Source organism: Corvus cornix, chromosome 17, assembly GCF_000738735.6.
Source record: "Corvus cornix cornix isolate S_Up_H32 chromosome 17, ASM73873v5, whole genome shotgun sequence".
Lineage (NCBI taxonomy): Eukaryota > Metazoa > Chordata > Aves > Passeriformes > Corvidae > Corvus > Corvus cornix.
In genome coordinates this window covers 5,493,577-5,512,676 of record NC_046346.1, presented here as the reverse complement: position 1 = coordinate 5,512,676, position 19,100 = coordinate 5,493,577, and the positions used below count along the sequence as shown (strand labels likewise).

General features: G+C 48.3%; 1 protein-coding gene across 2 annotated transcripts; it reads left to right on the top strand.

Moving 5' to 3' along the window:
- Positions 1-263: 263 nt before the first annotated feature.
- MIGA2 (mitoguardin 2) lies at positions 264-16,824 on the top strand. 2 transcript variants are annotated; one of them, XM_039561480.1, is made up of 16 exons: positions 264-347; positions 1,528-1,767; positions 2,421-2,616; positions 3,456-3,568; positions 5,609-5,720; positions 6,197-6,336; positions 7,797-7,914; positions 8,082-8,182; positions 8,671-8,786; positions 9,204-9,276; positions 9,498-9,584; positions 9,773-9,871; positions 10,243-10,377; positions 11,087-11,140; positions 12,107-12,223; positions 12,354-16,824. In XM_039561480.1, the coding sequence occupies exons 2-16, from the start codon at positions 1,672-1,674 to the stop codon at positions 12,555-12,557; spliced, it is 1,761 nt and encodes a 586-aa protein (XP_039417414.1). In that variant the 5' UTR covers positions 264-347; positions 1,528-1,671; the 3' UTR covers positions 12,558-16,824. The 2 variants fall into 2 exon arrangements, with proteins under 2 accessions (XP_039417414.1, XP_039417413.1); XM_039561479.1 differs by having other exon boundaries at positions 2,406-2,616.
- Positions 16,825-19,100: the final 2,276 nt, after the last annotated feature.

Sequence of the window (19,100 nt, the reverse complement as noted above, 5' to 3'; positions counted from 1 at the left end):
CGGGGGCGCGGATGGCGGGCGCGGCCCCTTTAAGGGCGGCGGCGGCTGCGGGGGGAGCTGTCAGCGCCCGCCAATAGAAACTCGCGCCGCGCTCCCCGCCCCTTCCCTTCCCCTCTCCGCCGCCCGCGCCGCCTCATCCCCGAGCCGGGCGCGTTCCGATTGGCGCGGCGGCGGGCAGCTCTCCTCTCTGATTGGCTGAGATGGGAGAGGGGGCGGGGTCTCCGCGCGGCCCGGCCCCTGCGCGGGGCGGGCTGCGGCGCGGGGGAAGGAGACGCTGCCCTTCCGCGGCCATGGCGCGCGGCGCGGGGACAGGGCGCCGAGCGGGGCCGCGCGCCTCCCCCGCCGCGGTGAGTGGTGCCGCCCGCGCCCGCTCGCGGGGGCCGGGCCCGCCGGCCCGCACCATCGTTGGGGGGGGGGGAGGGAAAGGAGGGGGAAGCTCCGAGCCGGGGACCCCCGGCTGAATCCGGTCATGGGGGTGGGGGTACAGAGAGTGCGGGGGTGGCGGGGATGCCCCCGGGGTGAGCGAGTGCAGGGGCCCGGGGATGCCGGAGGGGTGCGAGGCACCTGAGGGCGCAGGGGGGATGCTCAGGGATGCGGGGGATGTCGGGGGTGCGGGGATGCTCCGGGGCTGCGGGGGGTGCGGGAGCCCTGCGTGCTGCAGTGCAGGTGCGGGGGGTCCCGTGGGACGCTCGCCGCCGGGCCGGTGGGTTTAAGCCCCGGCGCCGGCTGCCCACGGCGGGCAGGGCTGGGGGGAGATTCCCGGACAGAGGGGCTGCCTTGGTACGTCCGGCGCCTGTACTCCCTATCCCGGTATGGTAACCCCTAGGCTGTTTTCCGTGCCCAAAATTCCTTGCACTTTGCTCATCTCTGCTGCGGCCAGGACGTTGTGTTTAACCTTGTGGGGAGAGCCCATGGCCGGTGTCCGGTCCGTGCGGGCTCGCGGTGCCCGGAGAACATTCCGTCGGTGCTCCCGGGGCAGTGGGTGCGGGGCTCTGTCACACGCCGGTGCCTTCTGCCGCTCTGTCCTTGACGGGAGCACATCCCTCCTGCCCAGAGCACATCCCTCCTGCCCAGCCCCGCTAGCAAAGCTCCGAGGGAGCTCAGGCAGCATGGAAATCTCCTGGGAGAACCACCTTTGGTTGGTGGCTCTTGAGCAAAGCTGTGATGCACAGACAGTTGTGTGAAAGCAGAGTTTTGGCATTGAAAACGTGTGTATGGTTATTTGGGATAATTGGGGCTTTTTTATATTGGGACTGCAAAGAAAATTCCTCCAGCCATGTGCTGGCAGTTCTGGTACATGTAGAAATTTCTGGGAGCTGCTAAATCTGAGGGTGCTGCTGCCATAGAGCAGTTTGGGAATCTGTCCCCGTGGTTGGTAGGACAAGCAAAGGAATTGCTGCTGCTGGTGAGAAGATGTTTTGTATTCGCTGTTCCAAGTGACCTGGTGTGTGTTTTGTGAAGTGCACTGCAAGGAGGAGCAGGGCATGTGTTCCCCTCACTCACCCAATTTTTCCCCTCTTCCCGCAGGAGGATTGTTGGATGGAGGCCAATTCCAGGACTCTGAGCCACATGTCAGAGAAAAGTTGGGTTCTTTTGTGAGCAGCTCACACAGCATCCACAAGTGCCCTTCCCCGTGGCGGCTCCTGAAGGTGCCGAGGTCCTCGTGCAGACATGGCATTTAGGAGGACAGAGGGAATGTCCATCATGCAGGCCTTGGCAATGACCGTGGCAGAGATCCCCGTGTTTGTTTACACGACGTTTGGGCAGGTACAAGGAGCGGGAAAGGTCTTCCTGTCACATTCCTGGGGCTGGCTCTGTGGGGTTGTCTGCGTGAGATGGAGGCACAATTGGGGTGGTGCTGGGGGACCTGGGCAGTTTGAGGGATTGGAGGAATTTCAGGGGGAGTTCGGGGTGGTGGAAGAGACTTGTTCTGAGTGGGTTTGGAGAGGAGAGAAAAGCGCTTCCCACATTCCTCCCTGGGAGAACACCCAGGTTCAATCTTTCTCTTCATCAAAGGCGCTATAAAAAGACTTGTCTTTCAAAGAAGAGTAATACGTTCCCCACTTGTAGTGATGCAGCACTTGGAGCAATAAAGCTCAGCTTCACGCCAGGGCTTCAGAGCTGAATTTGGGTAACCTGGATTGCATCTGTCCCAGGCTGTGTGCAGATTTTGCAGTGTTTTTTGGCAATGAGGATTGAGACCAAGTTCTCCAGGTCCTGTCAAAATGATGCTTCACAGTCTCTCTGTTGCTATGTCTTAGTTGTGTAGCAGGGGGCCTGTTTTGTAGATAGGAGGGTAAAGCCAACGTGTTTCATGTTTAACACAGGTTTTAAATTTTTTTTTTTAAAAAAGGCAATGGAATTGGTTTTTCATTGTTGCTCTTCCATTTCTTTTGTGTTTAAAGTCTGTCTTCTCTCAGCTGCGACTCTCTCCAGGCCTGCGCAAGGTGCTGTTTGCCACAGCTCTGGGGACGGTTGCCTTGGCTCTTGCAGCTCATCAGCTGAAGCGGCGGCGCCGCCGAAAGAAACAAATTGCTCCGGACAAGTGTGGCTTTAAACCGGGAGGGATCACAGTGCCCATCCTGCCAACCAGGAGGGTCTCCTCCGTGAAGAAAGGTTGGCCTTACAAAAAGGGAAAAATCCCCAAAGAGGATTTTTTGTACGGGGAGGGATGGGAAGGCAGGGGGAGAGGAAAGCACAGCCATTGGTGTAGTGCTTCAATGGGGAATGAAGTGGGAATTCTGAAGTGCAGTGCCATGAGCACAGGCTTTGGGGAGCAAAGGGAGACAACTCTGAGCTCACAGTCCTCGGGAAGAAAAGGTGTCCTGAGGTATTCCCTGAGGTTTGCATTCCCATCCCCTTTCCTGCAGGCAGCCTGTGGACAATTACCACGCTGCCCAGTAATGACCAGGGCACGCAGTGACCTGGTTCTGCATTGATCTCGTGACGTCAGTGCGGGTCCTGTGCTCTGCTCAGGGGAGGGGAGGGTGGCCTGGGCCAGGCTGGGGAGTTGGGAGTGTCCATCCAGCTCTGCGGTGACTCCCAGCTTCCTCACCTGCTTGTACTGATTTTAGGGGTAAGACTCCCAGGCTCTCAGCAAAGCACTTTAGGGATTAAGCATTTGTTTGGTGAAATGTATGAAAATCAAGGGAGCAGTGTCTGTATTCTGCCTGCCCTGAGGGAAGGTGGAGGAGTTTTTGCTTGATTGTTTCCACTTGTCTCTTGCTGTCCATAAGCAGTGAATTCATTCCTCAGCCTCAGATCCCCACTGACACCAGCTTTCTTAGGCTCAGAGCAAAGCAGAGCAGACAGGAGATCTGTGGCTTATTTCTAGGTGTTGGATGCTGCTTTGCCCATTCACAGTCACACTGGACAGGGTGATGTTCCCCTCCCTATTCCCTGCTGCAGTCACCTGGGCCTAAAATCCTGTTTTTGTGTGACCTTCCCAACTGCAGGATACTCCAGCAGGAGAGTCCAGAGCCCTGGCAGCAAGAGCAATGACACGCTCAGCGGGATTTCCTCCATTGAGCCCAGCAAACATTCCAGTTCCTCCCACAGCCTTGCCTCGGTAAGGACCTTGTTGGCAGGGCTGGGAGATGTCAGTGCATGTACCTGTCATGAGATCACCAAGTCCTTGGGCTTGTACTGGCTCATGGAGAATGCCAAAGCCTCTGGAGCAGAACAGGTTGCAGTGTAATTGTAGGGCGGGTTCTGATATTAACCTTGCACTGAGTGTCTGGAGTTCCCTGCAAACAGCAATTTTTTGTGGCCAAGAGCTCCAGGATTCCTTGGCCAATTCTTTGGCCGAGGAGGAGCTGCAGGAGGGATTTCCCTGTGGGACATGGCCATGGTTCCTTGGAGCTGTCTGTGACCCTCTCAAGGAGTTAGGCTGGGTTGTTTCTGGGTCCCACAGCCATGGAGAGCTTGTTTGCTTCCCTCCATGGTGGGGGTTTGGGTGGCCCAGCAGCCTCTCCCTTCTGTGCTGGGGCTGCTCACAGCTTGCTTTGTTCTTAAAACCAAATTAACTCAAATTAGCTACTAAAATCTGATGGCTCTGTTCAGGAAACAGCACAGGTTGAGAACACAGCCCAGTCACTCTGCCTCCTCCAAAGCCAAAAAGCAGCCTATCAGTACTGGTAATTCAGGCTTAACCAGGCAGGAGAAGCCATCAGTGCTTATATCCACCTTTTGTGAGACCAAAACTGGAAGCATATGTGGCTTCAAGACCTGTTTCACATCCCCATTGCCCAGAGCCTCATGTTCTGTTGGAGCAGGGGGGCACAGATGAACCTCTGTGAGTGGCTGCAAAGTCCTCCCTCGTCATCACCCAGGCTCAGAGGCTGCTTGGCAATGCTGGGGAAAGGAGAGGGAAAAATCATTCCTTCGAAGGGAGCTGTTGGGTGCCAGGACCCCACAGCACATGCTGGTGTTGCTGGTTTTAGTACAGCTAAAGCACCAGAAGTTGCCAAAATCCGTGCTGGCCAAAGTGTGTCTCCAGCAGGCGGCAGTGCCTGCACGGCGCTGGGCACGGCACAGCATTCCCTGGGGAGCTGGGGTGTGATGGGATGTGACCGTGAGCACCAAGCTGTGTCCAGCTCTGGCCTCTTTCCCCCCACAGGGACTCGCATCCACGTAATTCCCCCATGGCTTCTCAGTTCACACAGATGCTATCCAGGTTTTGTAACACTGAAATTCTGTTTCTCTTTAAATAAAAAGCAATCCGTAAATGCCTTTTCCCACTGCTGGTGCCTGGGTGGGGATATTCCCACGGACAGGCATCTGTTTCTGTACAGATGAGCTGACCCTGTACTTACAGTTTTCATATTACTTGGTGGAAAAACAAGTGATCCTTTGCACAGCTGCAGGTTTGCCTGTGCTCTCCTTTGCTTCCTGGGCTCCTCTTTGCTATCCAGTAAGTAAATTGGCAGCAGTGAGCTGATGATTTGCAGTTCTGGATCTCAAGGTGATTTATTAACATCCCACAGGGATTGATCAATGGAGGCAGGGCAGGAATTCATCTGTCAGCTGATTATTGTAGCTTGTTTTTGGTACCAAGCTCATGTTTGGATATCCTTCTCTAAGCCACAGGAAAATGCTAGTCACTGATAGTGTTGAATCCAGCACTTTACTGGGTCAGACTTTAGAAGACATTGATACCTTGGTGTGAAACTGGACAAAGCTGACACTGCTGTGTGGATTGTTGAGCTCAGCCCTCCGAGGAGAGGGTCTGGTTACAAAGAGAAGAGTGAGGATTCCCCTTGCCCTCTGGGGAATCCTCAGCTGTATTTTTTCTGGGAAACTCTTTCTTTTGTTTGGACTGTGCTTTCTTCCTTGCCACTTCCAGTGTTTTTTGTATAGGCAGCTGGGGCTGACATGAGCTTTCCATCAAAATCCTGGTGCCTTTGTAGTGATTGCTTTGGACCTTTCGTGGGCTGTTTCCTCCATCAGTGCTCTCCTTGTAGTCCTTATCAATACAGGGGAGCACAGGGCAAACATGGGGAAGAAAAATGCCTTTTTGCTGAAGTTTAACTGGTGTTTGTTTGATCTTAGCATCTCTAACCTTGAGAGAATTTAAATGCATTTGGTGCCCTCTGCTCCCTTCCTGCAGATGGTAGCAGTCAACTCCTCAAGTCCAATACCCCCAGGGATGTGGGAGGCCCAGGCAATGGGAGATGCTGGAGCCATTGGTGATTCCAGTGCAGAAAGCCTCTATGTTCAAGGTAAGCAGGCACAAGGTCATTCCCCTGGGGGGGTTGTTTATCACTGTGAGAGCAAGAAGGGTGTGAGAATTGACACAGAGCATCAGCACTCAATGTAGAACTCTAACAGAAAGTTCCCTTCCATTCTCAGCCTAAACTCAAATAAAAATCCCATCTTCTCTTAAAAAAAAAAAAAAAGATCTTTTTTGTCAGTGAATAATTTACTTCCAAAATACTGTTCTTGAGCACAGGCTCTTCTTGTGCAGAGAACAGTACTTTGAATGTAACATGGATAATGTTCTAACCAGTTTGGGGATGTTCTCCTTCTAATCCAAAATAAACCATATTTAAACAGGAAAGAAAGGGAATATGTTTATTCTTTCAGCTGGGGAGGGATTTCCCTCTTTGCTGGATTGTCTGAGTGAGCAAAGACTCATCCTGTATCTCTTTGTTCCTGAGTGCCTTGGGATTCTCACAGCTTTTGGTTGTGTTTCCAGGCATGGAGCTGTTTGAGGAGGCCCTGCAGAAATGGGAACAGGCACTGAGCATCAGGCAAAGGGACAGTGCTTGTACCAGCACCCCTGTGCCCTGGGACAGCAGGAAGCAGCAAGAAAGCATGTCTGAGAACCTTTCAGAGGTAGGTCCCCACATGCTGAAAGGCCAGCCTGGGTGCTGGAAGCAGTAAACAGTGGGAGGTTAAAAGGAGAGCAAATTAAGGGCAGAGACAGGCCAGACTCTGTTTAAGAGCTGTCTGTATCTGCAGCTTCCTTATGCAATGGAAGTGGGTGTTTTTAATTTCTTTCTCTTTTTAATATGTCTCGCCCCCTCATTCCCCAGCTTTTCTACCCACCTTCCAGCCTTGTGTCACTCACTGTCACACGTGTCCTCCCGTGGCACAGCCTGTGGTGAGAAAAGGCTGTGATGAATGCAGCACAGCTTTGGCTGGCAGTGTTGTCTCTGTAACTTTTTAATGCATTTGAAAATGGAGATCTTGATGGTCACCGTCCCTTCTGGGAACTGGGTGGAGAGCAGAGCCCAGCTGTGTGTGTGTGGATGAGGAAAGCAGTGGTAACTTGGTAGGAGCTGAGTGTGGCCCTGGTCCCTGCAGGGAGATGTGTACCTCACTCAGCCTGCAGCTACAGAAGCCAGGATTTTAGGACAGCCCTTTGCTGTCTGAGACTTGAGGACTATGCAGGGAAGACCTGTGTTAAAGGAGATCTAAACTAGAATGGCTCAGTGACAGCCACAAAGCTAAAAAACCTGCTGTAACTCAGGGCTGTGAAAGGAGCTGAACTCCCAACTCTCCAGGAGTTCTCACTGGGAAAAAGTGTTCCCAGCCTTTTGTAAACAGTCTGGTGTAGTAAGTATGTGGGACATTTGTCTTTTGTGCTGGATAATATTTATCCAAGTAAAATCTGGATTCTGTTGTTGTTGGCTCTCCTTGAAGAGCCCTGTAGTGTTTCTAAAACTGCCTTAAGACCAGTTGATTCATTATGAAAATAGATTTTGTGCTTCTTGTTAATGCTTCTGTCTTCCGGGTGAGATACTCATGCAAACATAGGGGCATGAAGGCAAGATGCCATTCAAGTCTTATTTTCCCCACACCTTTTTTTTTTTTTCTCCATCCTCCTGTGTTGCTTACAGCAAACTTTGCTTATACCCAGCACCTTAATCTAAATACTGTTATCCAGTTCTGGATATCCTGTTATATTCAACACAGGTTTCCTGATGCTATTTCTCCTGGAAATGAGGCTAAAGTCAAAAGGCAGGAGAATTAAGTGGTGTAGAACTTATTAAAATACCTGTTTTTCTGGGTGGCAGGTTAAAGTTCTTGAGTTCTTTCTTCCTTTTTTAAGAGGAAAACAAAATTGTGATGCTCAAAAGCCAGAGGGTTTGAGTAGGCTGTGTGGAAGCTTCCCTCTCCGTGCATTATTAGCTGCATTGTAGGATTAACGACTCCTCTCTCTTTTTATTTTTAATCATTTAATCTGCAAACTGAAAATCCCATTTTCACTGAATTTTTCCTCCCATATTTGTGCTGTCCAATCTGTCTGTGCCCAGCTGGCTAACTAAGGGTGGCATTTATGTGTGTTCCAGGAGGAGTCCCAGAAAAGGGAGTTTGCTGAGAAGCTGGAGTCCCTCTTGCACCGAGCCTACCACCTCCAGGAAGAGTTTGGCTCCTCGCTCCCGTCGGACAGCGTGCTGCTGGATCTGGGTAGGGCATCTGACTACAGTAAAATGCCAGTTTCCTGCCTGGTTTTATGTCTTTTCTGTAAGCCAAGTAAAGGAGGAGTGACAAAGTGCGAGCGGAAGAGAGCACAGGAGCTGAGAGGAATGTTGGTCCGTGAACTCCAACACGTGTGGCTTCTTTCTCTCCTCCAGAGAAGACTTTAATGCTTCCCTTGGCGGACGGATCGTTGCGGCTGCGGACGGATGATGAGGACAGCTCGGCTTCGGAGGATTCCTTCTTCTCTGCAGCAGAGGTGACTGAAGTGTCAGCTGTGTGTCACAGCCCAGTGGCTTGGAGGGAAGGCACAAAGTCAGCAGAGCCAAACGCATCTTGGGAGAGGAAGATGATCAAACAGAGAGCAACAGCCCCAGGCTGGGAGGCTCATGATGGATGTTAGGAAAAGCTTTTTAATGAGGGGGATGGTGCAGGCTTTTCCAACCAGCACTTCATGTCATCTTCTTATCTACTGTAGAAAACATGCCATAACAGCTAGGAAAGTGCTGTTATCTAATGTAAGGTGGCTTGGTAGTGTAAATTTTATGGATCATTGGCTATGTCAGAGCTGAGACAGCTTTTGGTGGAAAAAGAAATATCTTTGCATGAAACAGTTGTCACTGACAAACTTTGCTAGCTGAAGATTCTCTGAAGAAGGCCTACCTTGCTTGTGTGCAGTCTCTTGTGTATTTGCAAATATTTAATGAGCTCATTTTGTTCTTCCCATGTCTCTTGTTACCTCTACAGCTCTTTGATTCTCTCCCCTTTGAGGAAATGCCATTCCACCTCTCCAAGCCAGTGGCAGCGTACGAAGAAGCTCTGCAGCTGGTGAAAGAAGGGAAGGTTGCGTGCCGGACGCTGAGGTGAAGAGGCAGCTGGAGCTGTGGGATCTTGTGTCCCCTGTGGCACTGTGAACACATCATTTGCCTTTGAGCAGCCCCATAACCAGAAAAACCCTTTGGGGTCATAAAATCACAGCATCCTTCCTGCTGGGGTTTGGCCTTCCCAGGGAATTAGCCCCAGATTTTAGGGACTCACATGTTAAGAAAGAGTAATTGTCCCAGGAAGTTAGTGATAGGAAGTGTGACTGTTCTGGGAGGCTGGCATAGTCCTGTACCAGCCTGGCAGAGGTCCTCTGTTCCCCCAGGGAGCTGGATAAAGAGAAAGTGACTGTTCCTTTCTCCTATGCACAAACTGGGAATTTAGTTTTGTGGTTAGTTGGTAGGAGCACCAACATCAGGAGAACTGGAATTTACGCAATTCTTCCCCTTTCCCTCTAGGACAGAGCTCCTTGGCTGCTACAGTGACCAGGATTTCCTGGCGAAGCTGCATTGTGTCAGGCAGGCATTCCAGGTGAGACTGGCTCCAGGCTCCCAGGTTTCTATGGCACATGGCTGCCAGCAGCACGTTCCTGGAGAGCGCAGTTTTGTTTCCTAGATTCCAGCTTGTTAAAGGTTAATGACACTGGTGTGTGCAGCATTGCACTGCTTCATGTCCCGTCCTTTTTTTTTCTTCCAATTCAGAATTTGAGGGTGTGTAGGTCCTCACAGGAGACATCTGTGTTCCCTTTGCAGGAGCTGCTGGAGGATGAAAGCAATCAGCTGTTTTTTGGAGAGGTTGGGAAGCAGATGGTGATAGGACTGATGACAAAAGCTGAAAAGGTAGGAAGTTTATGTAACAACTAAGCTGTGTCTTGAGTACAGGGACACTTGTTCCCCCATCCCACCCCAGAGTTTGTCCAGTATGTTGGAAGAAGAAAACTTCATCTGAGTGCTGGTGACTACTGTGATGTTGATGTCAGCTCAAATCTGAGTAGTCAAACTTCTGTTTTGTTCCTCTGCTCTCCCAGAATCCCAAAGCTTTCCTGGAAAGCTACGAGGAGATGCTGCGTTATGCCCTGAAGCAAGAGACCTGGCCAACCACTCAGCAGGAGCTGGAGGGAAGAGGGGTTGGTAAAGACATTATCTTTACAGAGTTGCAGAGGAGTTGGAAGATATTTCTTGTCCAGAGAGGTTGTGGAATTCCCATCCGTGGAAGTGCTCAAGGCCAGGCTGGACGGGGCTTGAAGCAACCTGGTCTAGTAGAAGGTGTCCCTGCCCATGACAGGGGGTGGAACTGGATGGTTTTAAAGTCCCTTACAAGCCAAACCACTGTGATTCTATTATAATGAAAATGTAGGAATGGCCCAGGAGTGAAAGAGCTGCTGGTGAAATAAGATTACATTGACTTCAGCTTGTTACATTTTGTTGCTTCTAACCAAAAAAGCCTGTCTCTTTAAAACCCGTTCCCTTTACAGACTGTTCTGCTGCTCCCTGACAGGTGGTGTGCATGAGCTTCTTTGATATTGTGCTGGACTTCATCCTCATGGATGCTTTTGAGGATCTGGAGAACCCTCCCTCCTCTGTGCTGGCTGTGCTGCGCAACCGCTGGCTGTCCGACAGCTTCAAGGAGACGGTGCGTGAGATGGGGAGTGCTGGTGTGAGTGTGAGATCAGTGCCAAGGCCAGAAAAGAGCATAACCTCATCTTTCCTGGTTCAGCTGAATTCTCTCTTTATCAATGCCACGCTTTCCTGAAGCTCTAAACAACAGTCTTCTTGTGCATGGAAATTGTTTACAGGAAAGCTTTCCTTATTTTGAAAGTCGGCAACCAGACTTATGGCTCTAGGGGCCTTTATCAGTGATGCCATGGAGATGTTAAAAGATGACAGCGCCTATTTTTATGAATGAGAATAAAAGGGTCAAAATACAGGGAAAAATATGTGGGTTTTAGCACATGGCCATTCATTCTGGCAGTACCTCAGCAGACACTGAAGCTGAAATTGCAAAGCTTTCCTTTAGTCCTGCCCCCAGTTGTATTTTTAAGACTGATTAGTTTGATAGACTGAGAATAAAATGGCACTTTGTAACAGCTGCCTGCTTACAGGGGATTGTGGGCTGTTGGGCAACTATGTCAGATCATATTAACAATCTTCAGAAACCCTTTGGCTTCTCTGGAATGGATCTGAAGTGGCTAAATCTGCTTCCAGTTCACTTCAATTTTGTCATTTTAGAGTTGTTGGCACAAAAGGGCGACTGCTTTGATGTTTTGATGACAATGTGTTGGTAAACTTTGGGTTTTTTTAAGTAATCCCAGTAGCTAATGGGCTCTCTCTGTTAATTGTAGGCTCTAGCAACTGCTTGCTGGTCAGTTCTGAAAGCAAAAAGGAGGCTTCTGATGGTAAGCAAAATTAATCCAAAGGGAAATAATCTAATGTATTTGAGGCTGAAAAGAGGACACATAGATCTTGACAAAGTATGAAGTCTTAAGTGGTAGAAGACTGAACAGAGTCACGTTCTTTGTGATGCTTTAGAGCCCTGGGGTCCTGCGGTCACTGCTCCAGTGCTATGCCAGTATTTTACTGAATCAATCTGAGTTTATTCTCCCTTATTCTCTTAATGTGAGGATTCAAATGACAGTGTTGCCTGTCTGGTATTCCCTCTCCCTGCTCACAATACTGTAGGAGTGGCTGCTGATCCCAAGCAACAAGGGACTGCTCCTGAATTGTATTTTCCTTGCTGGCACCAAACGGAATGGTTCAGGCACTGCTCTGCTCCCTGATGCTGATGCTAATTAGCCATTATTTGATGAGTTTCACTTAAATCTGTGACTTCCTAAAGTATCACAGCAGACGAGTTTATGGAGCTGGGGAACAGGAAGCCACAACTTCACAACCCCAGTTCTGCCACAGGGTCTGTGGCCTCTGGCAAGTTTTCAGCTCAGTCCCAACAGCCAGCTGGTATGACGGGGTTTGGCTCCTGAGATGGCACAGAGAGAAATGAGAGCACTAGAAGCTCTACTGGTGCTGTCATGCAGTAGCTCTGCCTTGGATATTTGCATGTCCTTTCCTGGCTTGGTCAGCAAATTATAAATAGAGGCTATAAAGGCTGGCTGGTGATTGCTTTTCATTTTCTTCTGTTCATTTTCCTCTTGAAATAGCAGCTTAGAAACATGAAGATACAAAGCTCTAGTCATCCTTCAAGGGATCTGAAAGATAAATGTAGTTTTGCAGGAGGAGATGTTCCAAATAGCTCTTAACTTCAGTTACTGAAGCTTTCTGGCAGGGAAGTTGGTGGCTGATTTGGAATAAGCTGCTAATTCTGTCTGAGAATGAAGACCATCTAATTCTGTTCTTCCCTGTGGCAGGTACCAGATGGCTTTATCTCTCATTTCTACTCCGTATCGGAGCATGTCAGTCCTGTTCTAGCCTTTGGTTTTCTGGGGCCCAAGCAGCAGCTATCCGAAGTCTGCAGCTTCTTCAAGGTAAGGTGGCTTTTCTGTACCTCATCTGTGTGGGACTCCTGTCTGCTGGCTTAAAGCTGCTGATATGTGCCCTTGGTGGCTGGTACCAGCAGGTGAAGGAATGTGACTGTAAACCTTCCTTTTTTTGCAGCACCAGATCGTCCAGTATTTGAAGGACATGTTTGACTTCGACAATGTGAGGTACACGACGGTGCAGTTGCTGGCAGAGGACATTTTGCAGCTGTCGCGGCGGCGCAGTGAGATCCTCTTAGGATACCTGGGTACCGAGACTTCCCCAGAGATGAACGGCATGCTTCCTGGCGTAACCGAGCCGCTGAAGGAGGAGCTCATCTGATGTCAGCAGAGGAAAACGCTTTTGTACAGGGACCTTTTCCTCCCAGAGATGGATAAAACTACCTGCAAAGTGCAGCGGTGGCAGCAAGACTACATGAAGACACAGCAATCTGGCGGGACCTTCTGCTTTTTGTAGCCAGTAGTGTTTGCTGGGATGGATCCAGGACCACTTGCCAGCTTATGGTTTGAATTTCTCCTTTGTTCCACCTTCCTGTTCTTCTTATTACTATTACTTTCAATGTCTTATATATACATCGTGTCCTGAACTGCCCGGGCCCAGATTTTTGCCCAATTCTCTTGAATAGGGCAATGTATGTACCTATTTTGCCTGTGTGTTTTCTGGGAGGTAAATCCCCGACGTTTACGATTGTGCGTGGGAACAGGAATATCATTGGGAAATTCTCCACTTGACCATTACCTTCTCAAGGAGGCTTTGCTTGCTTTGGGATTTTTGTTACTGTTCTGCTCTGCTGTGTTCCTACAGACATTAATTACTGCTAATTTTTACCCTAAGTGTGTTAACACATGTAATGTGACTAGCAAAGATTTCTTTCCTGGGGAGGAAGAAATAGTTCTGTAAAGCACTGAAGTAAAATGCAGACTTCTGTAAGCAGTCTGAAGCTCTAGGGGAATTGATCTGTTCCCTTGGTGTTGCTGCTCTTTGGAGACCAGATGATGACGAGCTCTGTGTCCTGGTCATCCTTGCTTAGGAGGTTGCTGAGGTCTGTGTTTGCCCCTAAGGCAAGTTAGTGTGAGGAGGGGAGGGATTTGCATCCTGCCTGTGTTTGCACAAAGTCTTTGGCATCCATCAAAGTGCCTTGCTGGATTTCAGAATGAGACAGCAGCAGCTTTTGCTGGGTCGGAGGTGTGGGGTGTGTACAAGCAGAGGGAAAGGGTAATAACATGGTGCTTATTGCTGTTATGCACAGGGTAGTGAGAGGTGTAGATGTTGGATGTGAGGTTATGTGTGCGGATAGTTGGAGAGCTGGGATCAAGCTTCTAGAGAGGAAATGACTCTTTACCGTCTGTCAGTCCTAAGAAATACAACATAATTTTGGGTAATGATCAAATGTGTTTATATGGTAGTGCTTCTCAAATGCTGGGATCCTGACTGCCCAGCAAGCACCTGGAATCTGGCTCCTCTGGGATGTGAGCTGAGTTGGATACTCGTGTAGGACAGCAGCAGTGGAGTGTGCTGAACTAGAGAATCATAAAAATCACAGAATAATAGAATATGCTGAGTTGGAAGGGACCCATCGGGATTGAGTCCAACTTCTGGCTCTGCATAGGGCACCCCAACATTCCCACCATATGCTGAGAGAGTTGCCCAAACTTCTTGAACTCTGTCAGGCTTGGTGCTGTGACCACTTCCCTGGGGAGCCTGTTCAGTGCCCAACCACCCTCTGGGTAGAAAACCTTTTACTGATATCCAACCTAAACCTCTCCCAACTCAGCGTCATGCCATTGACTTGAGGCAGTCCTGGCTTTTGTGTGAGGTTTGCAATGATCTGCTGAGTCCTCTGTGAGTACAGCGCCACAGATGAAGGTTGAGATCCAGCCTGTGCCTTCTTCTGTTTCAGTCCACATATAAGTCCAAGTCCCACCCTCGGAATGAGGAGGTCTTCAGGACTTCCACAAAAACATGAGCTTCACTGTTTTTGTTCCAGACTGATTAGTTACCCTGTCTGTTCTGGGTGAAAGACATGAGGCTTATCTGGACGTATTTTTGCAAGTGGAAAAAAATATGTAAGAATCTGGAATTTCCATATGAGTGGAAAATCAGTCCGTGGGCTTGGAGAATACAAATGCTTTCTTCCTCTTCAGATATCTATTGTGGATTCTGCTGGTAAAAGCAGGAAGGAAGTAAACAGAATAAAAAAGTAAACAGGAGGACATAAAAGGAGCAGATAAATGTGCTGTGCCATGTGCTCTAGGGTCACCCTCCCTGAGCAGGGAGGTGGGACCAGGTGACCCACTGTGGTCCCTTCCAACCTGACCCATTCTGTGGCTCTCTGATTCCTTGAAATGCTCCTGAGATGTTTGCAGGGGGGTGCGTGTAGAGCACAGTAACATCTGGTGCTCTGTAAGCACATCAGACTGATGTGGCTTATCCTGGAAACCAGATTAATGCAATAAACAGGACCAACGCTGAGGCAGAAATTAGGAGCAGCTGCCCCAAGTGAGGCTGCATGGAATAAACTGTTATGAGAAGGATTTAAGAGACAGCAGTTGAAACTAGGAAAGGTCTCTGAGGTGTCTTGCTCCTGGCAGTGTGCAGGAAGAGAAGAAATGGAGGATGTTGTATTAGCATGTCACACCTGCTACATGTAAACTGTGATTCGAAAGTATGGTATATTCTGAAAGCAAGTTACTTTGCCAAAAAGATAATGTTAATAGTGCTTTGTGCTCTTGTATGGCTGGTTTAGAAGAAAGTCACTTCAGCAGCTTTTGTATAGTGATTAAAAAGATGCTAAAATATGAAGATTAACGTAATGAGATGGACTGTAATTCTAAACAATCAGTGCTGTTAAATTCTCATTTTTAGTGTTGTTTTATGTGTATTTATTTACTATTTTGAGTGTCTTTTGGCCTCAGTGCTTGGGCAGCCTGCCTGTTTTGTGTACAGACAAGAACACTGGCCGCTAACTTTGAGCCTTTGCATCCTTGTGGGAGAGGATACTGAAACAGGGTCCCCCTGAAGCGAACACTAACTTGCACTGTGGCTTTTTAAGCAGAGGAATTGTAAATTCCTAATCAATCCAATGAAGAAAGACTGTTTTATTACAGCCTGATGCTTTTCCTTAGCCCTTATTGCAAGTAGGTTACACAGCCCTCCCAGTGAAGGTAAAGAGGAATCGGCCTCGGGAACATCTGCAGCTTCTTGAAAGTCGAGTTCTCTGCCTTTGCCCACCAGCAGTGACTTAGTCCTGCACCAGCCAAGGATGTTTGCCGAGACAAACTGGTTTTATCTTTACTGGGATGGATGTTAAACTTCTCTACATCTCCCCCTCATTTCCTTGCTGCTCTTTGTCCCTCCCCAATCCCAGTGTAGCTCAAGAGGAAAGGCAGAAAGGTGTCTGCAGCCTCTGAAGGGAACTGCAAGGATCAGCGGGTTCACAGGAGTTGTTCCTGTGGAAGAAGCTCTCCCTGGCCTGAGCAGTGCTGTCAGGGACCTGCTGTGTTCAACTCCTTTGGATGCAGCCCTCGGGTTGCAGGGCCCAGCCCAAAAGGTGACTCTCATACTCACCTGTATTGCAGGGAAGAGTTAAAGGGTATGATGGAACACCTGCCTGCCCTCTGGCTTCCTGAGATCCCTAGAAAATCGCTTCCCCCACCTACTGTGTTTAACAAAGGAAATTCTTCAGTATTAATAGCAGCTGAGATGTGTATTTGGGTAGAATCCCTTGAGATGAGACATTCACCTTTTTTTATGATGAACCCTTATTCTCAAGGGGTTAAATCATCCTGGGCTGACACTTGCAAGATTTTAACACTGATGGGGATTTAAAGTGGCTTAGCAGCCATGAAGTAAAATCCCTCAATAGTGTCTGATGCTTAAACAGAATTTAAAATATGCATGACTTTCATTTTTTATGTGGAGGTTGTAACAAGCGCAGTACTTTAGTATGTATGTAGAGACCATGCCAAATTGCTCTAGGAGGGTCTTTATGATCTTTAAGCACAGTAATAAAATTATGAGGAAAAATCTGCCTTGTATCTACAAAATCAGTGTGGCTTTGAAGAGCATGACTTGTGTTGTCTCATACAGGGAGGTGAGAAAGCAGGATTTTATTTATCCCTCTTCAGTAGAACATTCCTCTGCCATATCTGAAACTAATGAATGTAAACTTGTGCCTATTTTTTTCTTGATTTCTTAAAGGTGTAAAAATCTGTTCTTGATTTGCTCCTATCTTTTTCTTTGCAGCTGATTTTTAAAAAATATCTTTAATCTTAGGATGTGGGCATTACAAGTAAAATAAAACTTTACTTCATGATTGTGGGTTTTGTTCCTGAATTTCCTGGTGAAACGTGGTAGAAACTCAGTCTTTGGTTTCTGATTTAGGTGACAGTTGTGGTGGCATCTCTGCCTCTAGTGATGGTGTCAAACTAGGCTTGCTGTTCCTAGGGCCAGAATGATGAACTTGAAAGGTTTAAATGTAAAGTTAAAGGGTTTAATTGCATGGGGAGTCTTCCTGGGTCTACTGACAAGTCCACAGATGAAGTGGGCTATAAAATAAACAAAACAACTCCTTGTACTTTGAACCATGGTTGGAAACTGTGGGGTTTAATTTTTCAGATTTTTCTGTGGTGGTTTGGCTGTGTTGGAGTGTGGTGTGAGGAGGCTGTGATGAAGTGATAACAGAAAATCCCAGTGAGGAGCAGAATCTCTTACACATTGTCCAAGTTCTTGTAGCACTTATCAGCTTCCCAAACTCTGTGAGAGAAACCCAGACTAAAGCCTGCAGGTTGGTATCAGAGCTGCCTATCTGCTGAGCAAGGCAAGAAAATCATCTTCTTGTTCTTCTGAAACAACTATAGTGGATTTAAATAGTTTCATTTTCAGATGATAGAGAAACCAGACTGAATCAGATAGGCTGTTTCTTCCACAGTGATTAAAATTTCATTCTTATGCTTAAAAATAAAAAAAGTAAAAACTAGTCTCTGTTAGCATTAATGCAAGCCTGTCATGAACTCTGATGTATGCAAATAAAATATTCGTGGATAGGAAAATTTTTGTCTCACGCCACACCCTGATCATTAGTTGAGAGAGTTAAAAGGAGTTTATCTCAGTTTCCATGGAGTCAGACTCCACACTCATTACAGCTCCAGAGCAGCTTTGTGCTTTCTTGTGCTGAGGCACAGAGCAAAGGCTGCTCCATGTATTGACACTTTTTTCTCCTGTTCAGGAAGGAGTGGGTGAATACAGCAATGAAGCCCACAATTTTCAGTACTTGTCATGGTACATAGATCAAATGTAATCCACTCTGCCAGCATAACTCTACATTCAATAGCTTGGAAAGGAGGAGATTTATTTAACTTGAATAATGAAAGCAGTAAATCACTCATGCTCCCTCATAGCAGTCTTGTGCAATGAACTGAGCTCCTGCAGTAAATATTTGCTCTTTCTTTCCAAATAATAAGACTTTAATGCTATTTTTCTTCTTGAAATGCCAGGGAGAATGTCAGCTATGAAGAGCTTGTTGAAATTAATGGGATGTAATCGTAATTGAAGCAGGTATATTACAACTGCAGGAAAAGGAGTTTCCTCCTTTTTTGAAATCTTAATTTATGGGATAGAAATCCTGATCCGTGTGCTTTCCTGACACCACTTAAAGGCAACTTCATGCCTGTGTTGATCACTTCTTGGGGGGCTCTTGCCTATTTATTTTTCTGTAAGTTTAATTTTTTTATACTGAATTAACTTTGGTTGGTTGGTCTGAAGGTGGATTTGCCTTCTGAAAGCTTTTCTGTGCAATGTTTTTCCTCAGGCTCCCCAGGTAAGTCTTATTTCTGGGGTCGCATATGGGAACATTCCTTTGGCTTGGTCTTCAAAGTGGGTGATTTTAGTAGTTAAAGGTATTTGGGGGTGAAAAAAAAGTATCACCTGGACCAGGTGTTGCCTGGCATTTGCAGAATCTTTACAGGATTTTCTGCCAGGACTTAAGGAAGAAATTGTTCCCTGTGAGGGTGGTGAGGCCCTGGCACAGGCTGCTCAGAGGAGCTGTAGCTGCCCCATCCCTGGAAGTGTCCAAGGCCAGGTTGGGCGAGGCTTGGAGCAACCTGGGATAGTGGAAGGTATCCCTGCCCATGGCAGGGGGTGGAACGAGATGAGCTTTGAAGTCCCTTCTCAAACAAACCATTCCGAGATTCGATTACTTTATTCCAGGCTTTTATTTTCACGTATGCATGTCCACACGGGAGCTGCTCGTCCTTTACAGAGGTGGTTCCTAAGTGTTATTTAAAAAAATCCAAATGTGCATTTTCAACGGGTCTTGGATGTTACCAGTGAATCACTCCTGTGTGGGGCAAATAGAAATGTGCGCGGGCTAGTGCAGTGATGCTGTGATATAGAGCTGAATGTAGTAATACTCTTTTGAAATGAACGATTCTCATTTAAATGCACATATTTTTATGTATTTCGGTGGTTGTTTTTTTTTTTTTTTTCAACAGCTACTAGGGCGGCTGGGGGGTGTGAGGGCAGCACCACAGCGGGAACCCGCGGGCTGTCCCCAGCGGGGTGTGAGGATGTGAGGGAAGCCTGGGCTGTTCCCGCCGGGGTGTGAGGGGAACCTGAAGCAGGTCGCGCCGGGGCGTAAGGATGTGAGGGGAGCTTGAGCCGTTCTCGCCGGGGTCTGAGGGGAGCCCAGCCCGGCCATTTTCCCGCCGAGCCCCCGCCTCACCGCCCCGCGCCCGCCGCGCCAGCGCCGCCGCTGATTGGCTGAGAACTGGCGCCAGGGCGAGCTGCTGATTGGCCCATCCGCACGGCACCTCTGGCCAATGATGAAACGTCTTGCCGCCCGCCTTTCCTCCGACTGGCTGTGCC